Source organism: Leptonychotes weddellii, chromosome 1, assembly GCF_054177405.1.
Source record: "Leptonychotes weddellii isolate Sample4059 chromosome 1, ASM5417740v2, whole genome shotgun sequence".
NCBI classification, from domain to species: Eukaryota; Metazoa; Chordata; class Mammalia; order Carnivora; family Phocidae; genus Leptonychotes; species Leptonychotes weddellii.
The window spans coordinates 117,943,932-117,959,420 of record NC_138369.1 but is presented as its reverse complement, the minus strand read 5'-3'; the positions used below and the strand labels follow the sequence as shown (position 1 = coordinate 117,959,420).

At 41.2% G+C, this 15,489-nt stretch overlaps 1 protein-coding gene across 2 annotated transcripts in view; it reads left to right on the top strand.

Moving 5' to 3' along the window:
* MCF2L2 (MCF.2 cell line derived transforming sequence-like 2) overlaps nucleotides 1–15,489 on the top strand; it is a 202,850-nt gene that overhangs the window by 32,035 nt on the left and 155,326 nt on the right. For both annotated transcript variants that reach the window (XM_081830363.1, XM_081830355.1), the window contains exon 3: nucleotides 8,243–8,357. In XM_081830363.1, the coding sequence (XP_081686489.1) occupies nucleotides 8,243–8,357 (115 nt within the window). The remainder of the gene's footprint in view (nucleotides 1–8,242; nucleotides 8,358–15,489) is intronic.

The window sequence follows — 15,489 nt, the reverse complement described above, 5'->3', positions numbered from 1 at the left end:
GTTCACCTGGTGATGGGTATTAAAGGGGCACGTTCTGCATGGAGCACTGGGTGTTATGCACAAACAATGAATCATGGAACACTACATCAAAAACTAATGATGTGATGTATGGTGATTAACATAACAATAAAAAATTAAAAAAAAAAAGACACATTTCTTTTCTTTCTCTAAATCATATTTAATCTGCTCCCAAGACCTTATCTTACTGAGTTTAAGGGAAACGCAATCTCTGTTATTGAAATACCTCTCCCCATCCCAGAGTTGTATCCTAGGTGGGGACATCTTATACAATCCAGACATTCTCGGGAATTCTCTGGTCTTTCCTCCACATTGGTCACTGCTCATATAGTCATTGAAAGCTCTGTAAGTACAAAGTTCTCATTTTTTTTTTTTTTTTATTTCTACCTGTATTGCTTGGAACAGAAACTGTAACAGAATAGGAGCTCAGTTCAAAGTTATCCGAGTCCTCCTGGTCTGTCCTGTGAGGACTGCTCCTCACATCCCCGGCCTAGGCACCACGGTCTTGGCCCTGGTGGGGGTACCTAACCAGCCTCCTGAAGGTGCAGTCTCACAGCTTCTCACAGGGAGAGCCTTATACCACAGAAGGCTGCAAGGCTCACGTGCATCAGGGTCTGGAATGGATGATGGGTGAGGTGGAGTGGATTTCTGTACCCTTACACCAAAACTTGAATGCCCCAGCACAGGATGCTGGCATATATAACGGCTCATCTGGGGAAGGAGTCCAGTGACTGATTAATTTATGCATTAAGTGATCCAAAGTTACCCCTTTTGAATATTACCGAGGTGCTTCTCTCTATGCTTATTTCTCAGAGGCAATAAATAAATGGGTATCAGACAGCCCTATGTATGGATTTAGGTTCTGCTGTTGGCCAGCTGCATCTCCTTGGGCAACTTAGTTTTCCAAGCCTCACTTTCCTCATTTGGGGAATGAATGGGTGGGATCATCATAATTTTGAGGATCAAAGACATAGTATATGAAAAATGCTTAGCATTGCAACTACCAACTAAATGACTTTTTTTTTCTGATATATTTTAATCCCATAAAAATGCTTATTTTAAGATTATAGTACAAGAAATAGTTTTTGGCATGATATAGTTTGTATAAGGAACCAAAGCCAAGCCATGCTCACAGTTGAAATGATGTAAAATGCCACAACTAAGTCAGTAATAGAATTGTCGCTCTTTAATGGAGAACATAGAACTATAGAAACACACACTGGGCCAAAGAGGACACCTCTGTGTTAGGAAAGTCACTTTGACTGTGGCAGAGACAATCTTTCATTTTTGAGCTTCTCTCGTCATCCTGTGGCCTCAAGTTTGCCCTTCTTAGGAGAGAGAAGCATTGATTAGCTGTGGTAGCGTTTGCAACCCTGCAAGTCTCGAAGACTCTCAGCAGCCCTGGGGTTCTCTGAGTCAGCACTTTCTTGGAATTACTAGGCCTGCTTTTCATCCTTACCTAAAGTGGCAGCAAATGTCAGTAAGGAGGGTGTTGTGGGTGCCTGTGTCTCTGTGGTGGTGAAACAGAAGTCCCTGGACTTAGGTCTTTTCCCATCACTGTGGCAACCTAGCTATGGCCTCTGGTCTGGGTCACGGCAGTTTTCCGTTTCCTGATTCAGGCAAGCAGGGTGAGGATATTCCAGCTGCAGACTCTTCTACAGATTCCACTGAGCTCTGGGAAGGGCCAGAGGCCCCGTCAATCAGGAATGCTGGGAAGGACAGGAGGGGGCCTTTTTCTCAGCGAGGCTCCAGTTGCCTGGCCTGTCGTGCTCCGAGTGTGCTCCCAGCTGGCAGGAGAGATGGCTGACCCATGGTTGGGGCCAGATGGTTGGAGGCCTCTGGATGGTCAGGTCCGTGAGCGGAGACCACCGGCAGGAACTGGGTAGTGACCAGGGCTGGGCCTCTGGTAGCTCTGACCTTGAAAGACAATGCATGTTCCCAATGAACTTGGGATATATCTAAATTTAGGGCTTAGCTAGGGAACAAGAGAATATAAGCAGGTTAGCGTGGTGAAAACACCCTAGGCTTTGGACTCAGACAACTCTGGGTTCACATCCCAACACAGTTAGGATGTTGTTGTGAACCTCAGGTTTCTCATTGGTAAAGTGGTTGTTTTAAGGAAAGTGCCTCGCATAGTATCGGACTATAAGAGAACTTAGCCCATAGGACTTGTTTGTTTGTTTTCTAAGCCACAAAACAAGAGGTCCAAAAGTAGAAATTCCTTGTATTGGATCAGTGACTCCATGACATTAAGGGTGCATCTTTGCGATTCTCTCGATGTTTCTCTTGTTTTTAAAGTCTTAATGTCAGTATGGTTGCAGCAGCTCCAGATATCAAGTCTGTGTCCAAAGCAGGAAGAAGGTGAATGAGCAATGCTGGTTTCTTCTATTCTTTTTGCCAGGAGAGCAAAAACTTTCCCAGAAGCTCTCAGTAGACTTCTGCTTATGTGTCATCCTGGAACTGTGTCATGTAGCCATTTCTACCAGCAAGGGAGTCAGAAAAGGCAAACATTTAGCTTTGAAATGGCTACAGTAGAAGGTGGTCGGGAGATTAGCCATTTATCAGTATCTACCATAATACCTTTCCTCTAATTAAAAGGAATTATCATTTTCTTTTTCTTTTAATGGTTATTTCCTCCCCTTGGAATCATTGTCTGAAGTTCCCCCTCTCTCACATAACACCTTTTAGAAATAATTAATAATGGAGGCATAAAATACTCAGGCTTGTGGAGTCGACAGTGTTCCCTCCCAGCAAGTGGGAAATTCTCACTGAAACAATGGAGACTGTCAAATTAAGGAACTGACCAGAGTCAAAACTTCTGTCTAAATCAGAGATAGAGTTAGTAACTTGGCATCCAGGAAATGAGAACCAATGCAAGAAGGTGTAGAGAGCAGTACTGTTTAAAAGAAATTTACTGTGACCCACGTATGTACTTTTAATTTTGTAGTAACCATATTTAAAAAAGCAAGGAGGAACACATGAAATTAATTTTAATAGCATTTTAATTTAACCCAATATATCTAAAATATCATTCCAACAAATCATCAATATTCAAAATTATTGTTGAGATACTTTACATTTTTTTCATACTAAGTCTTGGAAATCTAGTTTGTATTTCACACTTACAGCACATCTCAATTTGGATTGGTTATATTGCATGTGCTCAACAGCCATATGTGTCCAGTGGCTATTGTACTGAGAAGTGTAGATTACGGAAATGGTTCTCAATCAGGTTGGACTGAAATCCTTCTTTTTATAACAAATGACTTGTATTGTCCTCCACTATTCTGAATTGAAATTTATGGATACCATAACCTGTATTAGTTAGGGTGGGCTGAACAGCTATACCAAATAGACTCCGAAGTGTATAGTAGTTCAAACAAACAAAACAGAAATTTAGTTATTTCTCTTGGAGCAGTCCAGCATGTATGTTCATGGTCAGCAGATGACTTTTCTCCATCTTCATTACACATGAAGGTTCCTTCCACTTTATGGCTCATGTTACTATTATCCATTTTGTGGCCATCTTATTATCTGTATCCAGAAAGCAGACAGGGAAAAGAGAGCATACTGCTTCTTCTTCTTCTTCTTTTTTTTTTTTTTAAAGATTTTATTTATGTATTTGACACAGAGAGAGAGATGATGAGAGCAGGAACACAAGCAGGGGGAGTGAGAGAGAGAAGCAGGCTTCCCGCTGAGCAGGGAGCCCAATGCGGGGCTCAATTCCAGGATGCTGGGATCATGACCTGAGCCGAAGGCAGAAGGCAGACACTCAACGACTGAGCCACCCAGGCGCCCCGAGCATAAGGCTCCTTAAAAGCCTCAGCTCAGCAACAGCACATACCACATACCATTGACTTGAACTTGGATCAGTTAGATGGATACATTTAATATCATGGGAAGCTAGCAAATGTAGTTTAGTTGTGTGTTCAGGGAGTGTGAATAGCTACCCCTTATTTATGCATATACTGAAAAAAAGAAAGTGTAAAGGAGAGTAGTAAAGGAGAAATAAAAGGAGAGTAAGAGTAGTAAAATAATACGTATTTCAATATGTATTTCTAGCTATGCTAGAAAAAAAAATAAAGTCGTCAGATACTCAGAGTCATCATGAATGTGATAGCTGCAAATGCTGGGGTGTGGTGTGGGTGATTAGACCCCCTGAGTGGCCTTACTGTAGTGATTTTCTGAAAGAGTAAACAATTGTTGATACAGTTCTGAACAAAGTTGATAAATTCTGAACAAAGTATTACCTTCCTTCAATTTATAGGGTAGTTGCATTCCTGAAAAATTCAGTATATATTTAAACCATTTAAAAATAATTTCTGATTTGTGACACCATGGGTGGACTTTGAGGGTGTTATGCTAAGTGAAAGAAGTTAGACAAGGAAAGGCAAATACTTCACCATTTTACTTATATGTGGAATCTAAAAAAAAACTGAACTCATAGAAACAGAGATAAAGATTGGTGGTTGCCAGAGGCAGGGTGGGGGTGGGGGAAATGTAGGAAAGTGGTCAAAAGTACAAACTTCCAGTTACAAGATAAATATATTCTGGGGATGGAATGTACAGCGTGGTGACTATAGTTAATGGTACCATATTGTGTATTTGAAAATTGCTAAGAGATTAGATCTGAAGAGTTTGTAAGGTCATTTTTGAGGTGATGGATGTTAGTTAAGCTTATTGTGGCGATCATTTTACTATATATATATATCGAATCATTATATATATACCTTAAACTGATACCATATTATATGTCAATTATATCTCAATAAGATGGAAAATATTTAAAAACCCTTTATTATTATGTATGAAACAGAATTTATAGGATCTGTTCACTATAAATGGATTTTTCACTTATAATGAGTTTCTATTAAGGTATTCAGAAATCACACAGGATGTGGGACAATTCTTTATTATCTAGGATAGATTATTTGGTTTCCCAGGCCCTGAGATTTCTGAAGTGCCTCCCAAGAAGTGGCATTACCATTTTCCTAGCTAAAATCAGTAGGGAGAGAAAAGGAAAATGGATTTTAGAAGGCAAATAGCAGTTAACTGACTCACTCTCTCTTTCATTGTTGGTCTTCACCATCTTCCTGTAGGATTTCCTAGTGTTCTAAATTCTCCTCTGTAGGATAGAAGTGCCAGCCAACACCCAGACCCTCATGGGAATAGTCTTATGTATCCCAAGAACTTACTATTTTCTGCAGTAAACCTAGTCCTCTTCCGTTTAATGAACAGGTGAAAATTATACCATGAGTAATGACATTTATTTAAGTCACCATTTTACTTAACTTTGGCTTTCTCTATTTTCCTTGAATAGGACTACCTCTTTGGTACACTCTCATCCTTTTGCATTTCCATGTATTCTCACAAGGTGGCACCGAATGCGTTGCTGTGGGTTGTCAATGCCTGTATCGAGGCTTAGCTCTGTCTCCTTGGGGCTTCTGTCTCTTAGGGTTAATGTTCAACAGCGGGTGGTGTTCAGTATCGGTATTAACCAAGATATAAGAACACTCCACCTGTCTTTCTCTACTTAGGTGTGAAGAGCTTTAATTTATAATTAACAATGAAAGGCAAAATCATTAAGTAGTATAATCCTATCTTAATGAATATTTTAGGGTGTTTTGAGTCCTTGAAATGTTTTAGCCATTTTCTTGGCAAATATTGGTTATGCAGTTAGTACAGTGTTATAATGCATCTAATTTTAGCCTTACTAGAGATGTAAATTCTCTTAATTTGCATTTATCTAAGACTTCCTATGGCTATAAAACTGCAAAGAGGAAGAATATGAGGTGAAAGCCGATAGTATCCGGATTTAAGTTGTTTTCAGTCAAATTATTGAGGCAGCTTAATTGCCATGTCAAAGTTTGACAAGCATCTAATCTGCAGGTAACTTTCTTTAAAATTTAAAATAAACATGTAGAATTAATAAAGAGATACTTCCTGGAGAAGAATGACAACCAGACAAGTATCACACAGTTTCATTCCACAGTGATTGGTCTCTTGAGAGCCTAACTCCACATTAACAGTACCTAGAAGAGACTGGTGTAGAAAACCACAAGGCTGTCTTACTCTTTACATGATACAAATACTCATGTTTGCCTGACAGCACATTTTTGCCCTGGAAACAAATGTACATGGAAAGTCAGAGTATAAGCAGAAGATGCTTATCAGGTGTGGACTCAGAGCAGCAGAGTGGATTGGATGATCTTAATCATGGTGTCATCAAATAGCCTGTTGACATGGTCTAGATTCTCGTGATCATGGGCCAGGCTCCTCTCTCCTTAGGAAAGCATTGACAGTACATGGCCCGCCTTTGCTTCTCTGAGTCTCCCTTTTTTGTAATTTCTTCATTGATCCCACACCCTCATTAATCACACAATTCTCATTAAACCACACCCTGCCCTACCTCTTTCATTAGATGTGTAATGCATGCAGTCATTTGTAGTTGGCTTCACTTGGGAGCCTTTATTTTTCTTAAAGTAGTTTTCCTCCATGGGCATAACCTGGAAGATGCTCCCAGCAATTCAGCTCTTAACCCATTGGCTAGGGCATAGGTCCCCCAGCTTTCTCAGTTCTTGGTGCCTTAGTTTTTCAGTCTCAGATAGATATCTCAGTCTATCTTAGTATTTCCACAGCCCTTCTTGGCCAAAAGCAATACCTAATAGTTAAAACAACTTAGTAAGTCTGTATATCCTTAGAACTTAGTAGCCGTTCGAAAAAAAAAAAACACAAAAAAAACACATAAATTGAAAGAAAAAGTAATGTTTAAATTGCATTCTTAGGTAACTACAATAATCTCAAGCCTGGGAATGAGACTGAACATCACCACCCTCATTTCCTGTTCTACATTCCTTTTCATACTACACTTGCTCTTTATCTCAGCAGCCACCAAAATCCCAACTTCACAACAAGGCAATGCCTTTCAAAAGAATATAGGGGAAAAAGAAAAAAAGAATATAGGGCAATTTAATGTTGGAATTGTGAACTACCTCAAGCTAGTAGCACACAGGGTGTCCTATAGATGCCAACTCTTGCTGTTTCCCTCAAAAATTTAAAATATTCATGGTGCTTTTGCGAGTTCACCATGGTTCTCTGGGTCCCTGGGACACAGTTTGGGAACCACGGGGCTAGAATTCAGTCGTATAGCTGCATCTAGCTGCAAGGAGATGAAGAAATGAAATCTATTTAATTTAATCTAGTGACCTCTGCTCCGATAGATCAAATATTTAAATATTAATTTTACATTTCTGTTTTCACAGTGCTGTCTTATATCCCTGTTGGTCAATTATTGAAGGGCAGATGATTATTTCCTCCTTGTAATAATTATAACCATAATAATGGTCACTATTTATTGAGCACTTATATGTAATAAGTGCTCTACTAAGGTGCTTTTCATATATGGTCTCACTTAATCCTCACAATACCTTTTGAGGTAGGTACAAGTATTATTCTTATGAGATATATATATATATCTATACACATATAATATCTATATATATCTATATCTATCTATCTATCTATCTATATATAATGGAAACTCCTATTTAGATTAAGTATCTTGCATAAAATCACATAGAAATCAAGTGACAAAACAGGATTTGAACCAGGCTGTCTGATTTTATTTTTTATTTTTAAAAATTTATTTATTTATTTATTTATTTGAGAGAGAGAGCACGAGCTGGGGGAGCCTGGGTGAGTGGCAGAGGGAGAGGGGAAGCAGACTCCCTGCTGATCAGGGAGCCCGATCCCAGGACTCCAGGATCATGACCTGAGCCAAAGGCAGACGCTCAACCGACTGAGCCACCCAGCCACGCATCTTGGGCTGCCTGATTTTAGAATGAACTCTCTTAACCACCATGCTCTTTTACCTTTGATATTTACTGACTACAAAAATGAAGAACAATATTATATATTCGTGTTGGCATTATTTACTGTTCCACCTATGCTAAAGTAATTAAATTAATACTACCTTTTATACAGTAACTATCTTCAAAGGATTTAAGAAGTAAATTCTCACAATATCACTTGAGCAAGCATGAAGAAGAGACTTGTTCAAAATAGTTCCATGTCAACCTTCCCACATTCTAGTCTGAAATAATACAGAGAGAAAAGGGGGAGGCCAGTATCTATCTCCCAACTTGATATTAGTCAAAGTCCCTTACCTGCAGGATGTGACACCAAGACATTTTATTAACATCTTGACCACCCGTTTTTGTTGCAGGAGGTCGAGGGAAAGATGGTGCCCCCATCATCACTTTTCCAGAGTTTGTGGGGTTCAAACACCTCCCAGAGGAAGACTTCCTGAATGTCATGACCTACCTGACTAGCATCCCCAGGTGAGCTGAACATAGCGGTTTGCTGCCAGTCACTGGCTTTATTCTGAATTTCTCATGTAGCAGGGCTGGGCTGAGATGGAATTTTCCCTGAGCACGGCTCACACTAATATGTAGCTTGGCCAATTTCTCTTATTTATCCATCACAGACAAGGGATGGGAGAAGAGTCTAGAAAACAATGATAAATGAATGTCCATTTTGACTCTGGTGTGCACATAGGGGGTACTCAATAAACATTGTTGAGTGAATGAAACATTGACTGAATAGCTAATGCTGACTTTGTGCCTTCAGGTTCATTGCTCTGGATTAAAGTAATTCTGGCTTCCTGGGGCCTGTCATCTGGGACACATGGCCATTGTTCAAGGAGGTCAAGCCATTTTAGGAGTTAATTTTTTTTTTTTAAAGATTTTATTTATTTATTTGAGAGAGAGAGACTGAGAGAGAGAGAGCACATGAGAGGGGGGAGGGTCAGAGGGAGAAGCAGACGCCCTGCTGAGCAGGGAGCCCGATGCGGGACTCGATCCAGGGACTCCAGGATCATGACCTGAGCCAAAGACAGTCGCTTAACCAACTGAGCCACCCAGGCGCCCCATGGAGTTAATTTAGTTATCTCCCCCAAGTAAGGAATTTAGGGGAAGATTTTATACCTGCCCTATTCAGATGGACAGGTAAGAGAGGCAAAGAGCTAGGAAACAAAGGTCGGGAATAAAAACTGTGCTTATAGCTAAGACCTTGACAAAGATGTTTTTGGCATCAGCTGTTTCCACTCTCTCTAACCCGGGCCTCATACCTTTATCCAGTGAAGTCAGTAAATACCCAGGCATCCAAGGTGTGGAGTGTGGGACAGAGTTCATATTGGTGACAACCATTTCACAGACAGAGATCGAGCTGGGAGTGGGGTCAGAACCAACTCTTAGTGCCGTGTCCACTCTCCAGCCAGGAAAGGCCCTGCCCTCCATGGGGTTATAGTGTTTATGACATCTTCTCTCACTTAACTGCTGTGAGGTTAGGCCATGTGTGTGCTCTTTAGCTTGCCTTCTGTCTGCCTCATGTGATTTCGAGGTTAACACCAGCTTTGTGATTGAAAGGCCACCTGGTGTTTCATCCCACCTGTGGAGATCAGGCAGTTGAGTTGTTTGCTTTAACCAAACTCACTCTAAAAGTTTTTTTGGTTTTTGTGTTTGCTTGTTACCTTTCTTCTTTTTTCAGGGAAGGCTATGGATTTCTATTTAATGCACTTCTTCAAAGTTTAGTGCTTAAATTATATTTCACCAGTTCCCTTCCTTTGTACCTTTGATCCCTGAATATGGCATGTATTACATAGACACGTGAGGATTTGGGGTTTTATTGATTTGAAGGAAGGATGCTGTATGTCTCTGGGCTGAGCTCAAGTGGTTCTCTGCTGAGCACCTTTCCCACCCTTCTTGATCTGGCTAACTTCTACACGTTCATCAGCCCTCGGTCTGATCTCATTTCTTCAAGGGCTCCTTCCCTGACTTTAGTTCTGCTCTCATAGACTCTTAATTTCCATAGACTCCTGATCTTACCCCTTATATAGTATATGGAAGTTATTTCTGCATTTCCCATTAGACAGAACAACTCAAGTAGGGGCCAATGCTTTGGTTTTGTTTTGTTTTCTCTTTTATCTCTAGCCCTAGCGCAGTGCCCAGCACATAGTAGGTTCTCAAGAAGTATTGTTGGTGGAACTTCCAGTTCTGATATAATTCATTTCAATCAATGAGTATTTATTATAGAGTGAGAAGGAGGCTGCTGACAGAAGAGAGGGGAACCCCAGTCTTCCTGCCTTTACCTCCCTGGTTTATAGGGAGTTGAACCTGGTCCCCCTCTTTGGCTCGATTGCATTCTAAAACAGTGACCCATCAATTTAGGAACTTCTCCTTCCATGGGGAACAGCAAAGGAAGGGGGTAAGCAGGGAGGTGGGCAACAGGTGGACGTGGCCCCCCCATTCTCATTATGTTTGTTTTAAACTCACCATCTAATTTTCCTGAATCCCCAGATGCAATCATATGCTAAACAAAATGGGTGGTTTTCATCTTGTACTTGAGCATTTTCTGAGTCACACTGAGAAGCATACACTGAGTGCCATCTGTGGATGACAGTGCCAGTGTAGAGAGAAACATTGAAGGGTAGAACCCCTATCTCCCAGATGTAGAAGAGAAGAGAAGACAAAATCAGGGACTAATGTTTTGGCCTGGTGTCTTTTTTCTGCCCTATGTTCCTTATATAATTTCTTGTAAACAAGGAGTTTTCCCCTTTCCTAGAATGCTTTTGTTCTTGAGAAAGAATAGCTGTCTGACCAGTTATTACCCTTTCCTCTTCCTGGCATTTGCTCATACCCCACTTGCTGCCCCACCCCTATTTAAAACAGAGACAATGGGTAAGAAGGCCCAAAATGGGAATTTGACCTGAACCTTACTGTCCAGGTTCCATTTCAGGTTCCAAAGAATGAAACTACCCTTGTTTCTTTTATGATTCCTACTTACCATCATATGCATCTTTCTAAATCTTAGTGGTTGCCAGGCAACAGAGCCCTTCCCAGGCTGCAAAATGTTTTATAGGCAGTTGGCAGAGGGCTCATGATATAGAACAAGGAAGAATTGATGCACTTGAAGAGGAGGATGGCAGGATACCCAGGGTAGGGAAAGGATACCTCTGTGCTTGAAATTAATAAGGACCTCTCACTGTGGCTGGGTTGGGTGAGGACAGAAAGCTTCCCATGGCAGCTCGTTCTTCACCAGAACTTTGCTGTGTGCCAACAGTGTGGATGGTTCTGTTAGGTGCTATAAAGGACCGATGAGGCCATAACAGTGTATCTTGAACCTCAAGAAGCTTGTCACAGGACTCTTTTGTCGTGATATTTTGTGAAATATGCGAACAGAGTGCTAAAGAAAGTCAGAAGAGAGAAAAGTCACTTCAGACAAGAATAACAAGGAAAGCTTTAGGAACGAATAGCCTTGAAAGATAGGTAAGATTTCCACAGGTAGATATGGAAGGTGACATTCCAGAGAGAGAGAATAGGGTGGTGTTTAACAGCTTTGGACACAGCCCCGATCTGGAATGAAATCCACATTCTACTGCTCACTAGCTGAGTGATCTGGGGCAAAACGTTTGGCTTCTATTTCCAATGTCCCCTGAATTTTGAAGTTTTAAATAGAGTATGTTTGGGGAATTATAGACCATGCAGGTTGATCAGAACAGAGTGAGGCTCCTTTTCAGACAGTAGTGAGAAATGAGAGCTGGAAAGACATCTGGAAACAGGCTAGGTAAGGCCTTTTCCACCAAGTTAAGGAGTTTAGACATAGTGAGCACGAAGAGGCCGTTGGAGGTTTCGAGGAGAATGACAACCAGATCAGTCTGGTAGTGGTGTGCACGGTGGATCAGACGGAGCCAGAAGAGGAGGCAGGGAGACTGATTAGGGGCTTCTACACTGGGACAGGTGCAAAATGAAGGGGAGTGAGCTAGCTTGATAGCAGGAGGACTGGGTAGAAAGGGATGGACAGAAAGGTGCTGGTCAGGGTTAGGGAGGGGGAGAGTGAGAAACTGATGATGGTGCTTGGCTTTAGGAATCATATTCATAGATCTCACTGCTTGTCTGGGCATGTGGAATTGAGCCCTCATTTTGGTTTTGATTGTCTCATCTTGTTTTATTTTGCTACTTTGCCTGGCTCTTCCTTACCAAAAGTGTGCTAGGAGAGTGGTTTCCATCCTCGCTGCACATTAGGGGAATTTTGGGGAGTTGTTGTTTTTTTTTTAAGATTTTGTTTTAAAAAAAATTTTTTTTAAATAAATTTAAAAAGATTTTATTTATTTCTTTGAGAGAGAGAGAGTGTGCTCGAGAGCGTGCACAAGAGCGCATGGGGGTTGGGGGAAGGACCAGAGGGAGGGAGAGAGAGAGAGAGGGACAGACTCCCTGCTGAGTAGGAAGCTCTATGTGGGCTCTATCCCAGGCTCGATCCCAGGACCCTGAGATCATGACCTGAACTGAAGTCAGATGCTTAACTGACTGAGCCATCCAGGTGCCCCTTATTTATTTGAGAGAGAGAGAGAGAGACCGCGTGTGCATGTGTACACAAGCACATGCACAAGCAAGGGGTAGGGAGAAGGAGAGAGAATCTCAAGCAGACTCTGCGCTGAGCATGGAGACCAACACAGGGCTCAATCCCACGACGCATGAGATCATGACCTGAGCTGAAACCAAGAGTTGGACACCTAACCGACTGAGCCACCCAGGCGCTCCAGCATCACTTGGGGAGTTTTTAAAAAATCCTGATACCCAGACCAGAGCTCAGACTAATGAAATCAGAATTTTTTTGGGGTGGAACCTAGGCTTCTGTAGTGCTGGAAGCTCCACAAGTGCTCCCAGTGTGCCACCAAGGGTGAGACTCACTGTGCTAGGGCTGGCAGGGAAGCACTGTGGGGAAGGGAAGAGGCATTTGAGGTGTGAGGAAGAAAATGTGGGGTCAGGCTTAGCTTTTGGATAAGATGCAGTAGTGGGGCATGTGGGGAAGTTGAAAGACAGAGGGAAGACAGTACCCAAATCTTTTACTTTTGTTTTCATGGTTCTATACTTCTTCTTAAATGCAACATAGGCCAAAAATTCTATTTCCTGAGCTTCCTGACTCTGCGATTTCTTTGTGAATTAAATGTCGTACATAACTCTTGAGTTAGAAATCTTCCCACATGGGTCTCAGGGTATTAAAATATATATGGTTGTGTCATTGTCACATCACCGTTATGTTTCCAATAACAACTGAGGGCTCACTTTAGCCTATCAAGTACCATCCGCTATGTGTCTATACTACTAAGGGTTTTCAGAATTCGTCTTGTAACAAGAGCAGGATAATCCTAGGAGTCAGTTTCTCAGAGGTATTATGTAAGATACTGGCACTTAAAACAGGTCTCCTTTGGCTACCGATTGCAGCCAAATGGCTTGAAAAGGCATTGGTAAAACATTCTGAACAACTGAGATGGTTAGCTATTTTTAGATCACAGTTGTTTTTCTCAGAATCAATATTTGTATAACTAAACATGTATTTTTATTACTGAACTACTCTATTCAGTTTCTTTGTTTTACTTATAGTTCTGAGTTCATTATTTGAAAGGGATTGGAGAAAGCACTTTTATTAGATGGTACAAGAGTTGTATTTTGTAACAGTGGTAATTTTATGATTATTTACTGTTTCTAAAGGGTCTTTTCTATAATGAATCTGTTGAGAGGCCTGTTTTTGTTTGGTGAATTCTCCTATATCCATTTTCCTCCCATAGAGCCTGATTAATAGTCTTTGAGATGAGTCATATCCTCATTTATGATATGCTGTCTGATAGAATGTTATCTGGCCTTTCTACTTTAGGAAAGGAGGGGAGAAGGACACTATTACTATTTGCCTTGTGAATTATAATGAGAGCTATTCCTTTGCATTAAAAAACTGAATGGGATTATAACAATTTGTCAGCTGTGGAAACCAGCCCCGCCACAGAAGTAAATTCATTCTGGGCCTCTACTGTTATGAAGGCTGTAGGAAAGCCCCTGTTTTTAAGTGGCTTTGAATGGCATTAATTGGAAAAGTGCTTTTGATTGAGTGGCAAGAGTGAGGTCCGTTATTTTGTGGACTGGCTGTGGAATTGCTCCCCAGAGTCAGGGAGATGGAATCATTCATTTGACTTCTAAGCATAGAGGTCCAAGGTGGGGAGTTTTGTTGGCCTGCTGCATTGCCCAAGGTCGGTGTATTTGCTTCAGCCCTCAGGAGGGATGCTTTGAGAGGCCAGACTTTAGACACCCAGCTAAGGCTCAAAATTAGAGAGCACCCCATGGATTTGTTATGAATAAATGGTGACACTGGTAAAGAAGTCTTATATGCCAAGAGAATTTGAATGAACTATTCCAGGGGGCAGAGAAAGCAATTTAATGTGCTAGATTCCTGTCCTTCTCTGTGTAAGAGCTAGGAGTCTGACAGCTCTTCTCACCAGTAGGGTGACCTAGTGTGTGCATAATGGCTTTTCTTTGTTCATTTGCTTTAGAATATCTTTACTATCCTGCTTTGTGTCACCTGTCCAGTTCAGATAGGAGCCCACCTTGCCTTTTCTGATTATGTTCAATTTAGGTTTCTTTAGACATTCAAAGCACAGCCTCTTGCTTGAATTCGTGGGTGCTAATGGTTGTTAATATCTGGAATTTGGTGTTATTCAGCAGTATTATGAATTATAAAGAAGATAATTGCCACAACCTGAAACAAACAGCCTCATCTAGTTATTATATGATGTGTGTTGTTTTGGTGATGGGGTGATCTGAAGAATTGAGATGAAATTGGAGAAGATATTGGGTGCAGTATTTTTTTTTTTGAAGATTTTATTTATTTATTTGACAGAGAGAGACACAGCAAGAGGGGGAACACAAGCAGGGGGAGTTGGAGAAGGAGAAGCAGGCTTCCAGCGGAGCAGGGAGCCCGATGCGGGGCTCGATTCCAGGACTCTGGGATCATGACCTGAGCCGAAGGCAGACGCTTAATGACTGAGCCACCCAGGCGCCCCATATATTGGGTGCAGTATTGACTTTAAAATGTGAATGTTGCTTTTTAAAAATCAACTCATCATGCCTTCCACCAGTCATTATGTGGTCAATAATGTTTCCTAAGACTCCGTGAGCCACAGAGGGTGTTGACTTTTGCTGTTTATTTTATTTTTTATACTACTTATTGATTTACTCATTATTACATGGTTCTTTACTATGTGTTACTTACTGTTTTAAGGGGTCCTGAGAATGATGGGGGAGGAGGATTCAGTCGGTCGATAATACCTTATTTATTAAAGGACTCTAGACACTATTAACACAAATATCTTTCTGATTGAGTATCTTTACAACTTCACTGGGGTGATAAACATTGAATTAAATTTAGTAATGATGTGGGGCGCCTGGGTGGCTTAGTTGGTTAAGCGACTGCCTTCGGCTCAGGTCATGATCCTGGAGTCCCGGGATCGAGTCCCGCATCGGGCTCCCTACTCGGCAGGGAGTCTGCTTCTCCTTCTGACCTTCCTCCCTCTCATGCTCTCTGTCTCTCATTCTCTCTCTCAAATAAATAAATAAAATCTTTTAAAAAAAAATTTAGTAATGATGT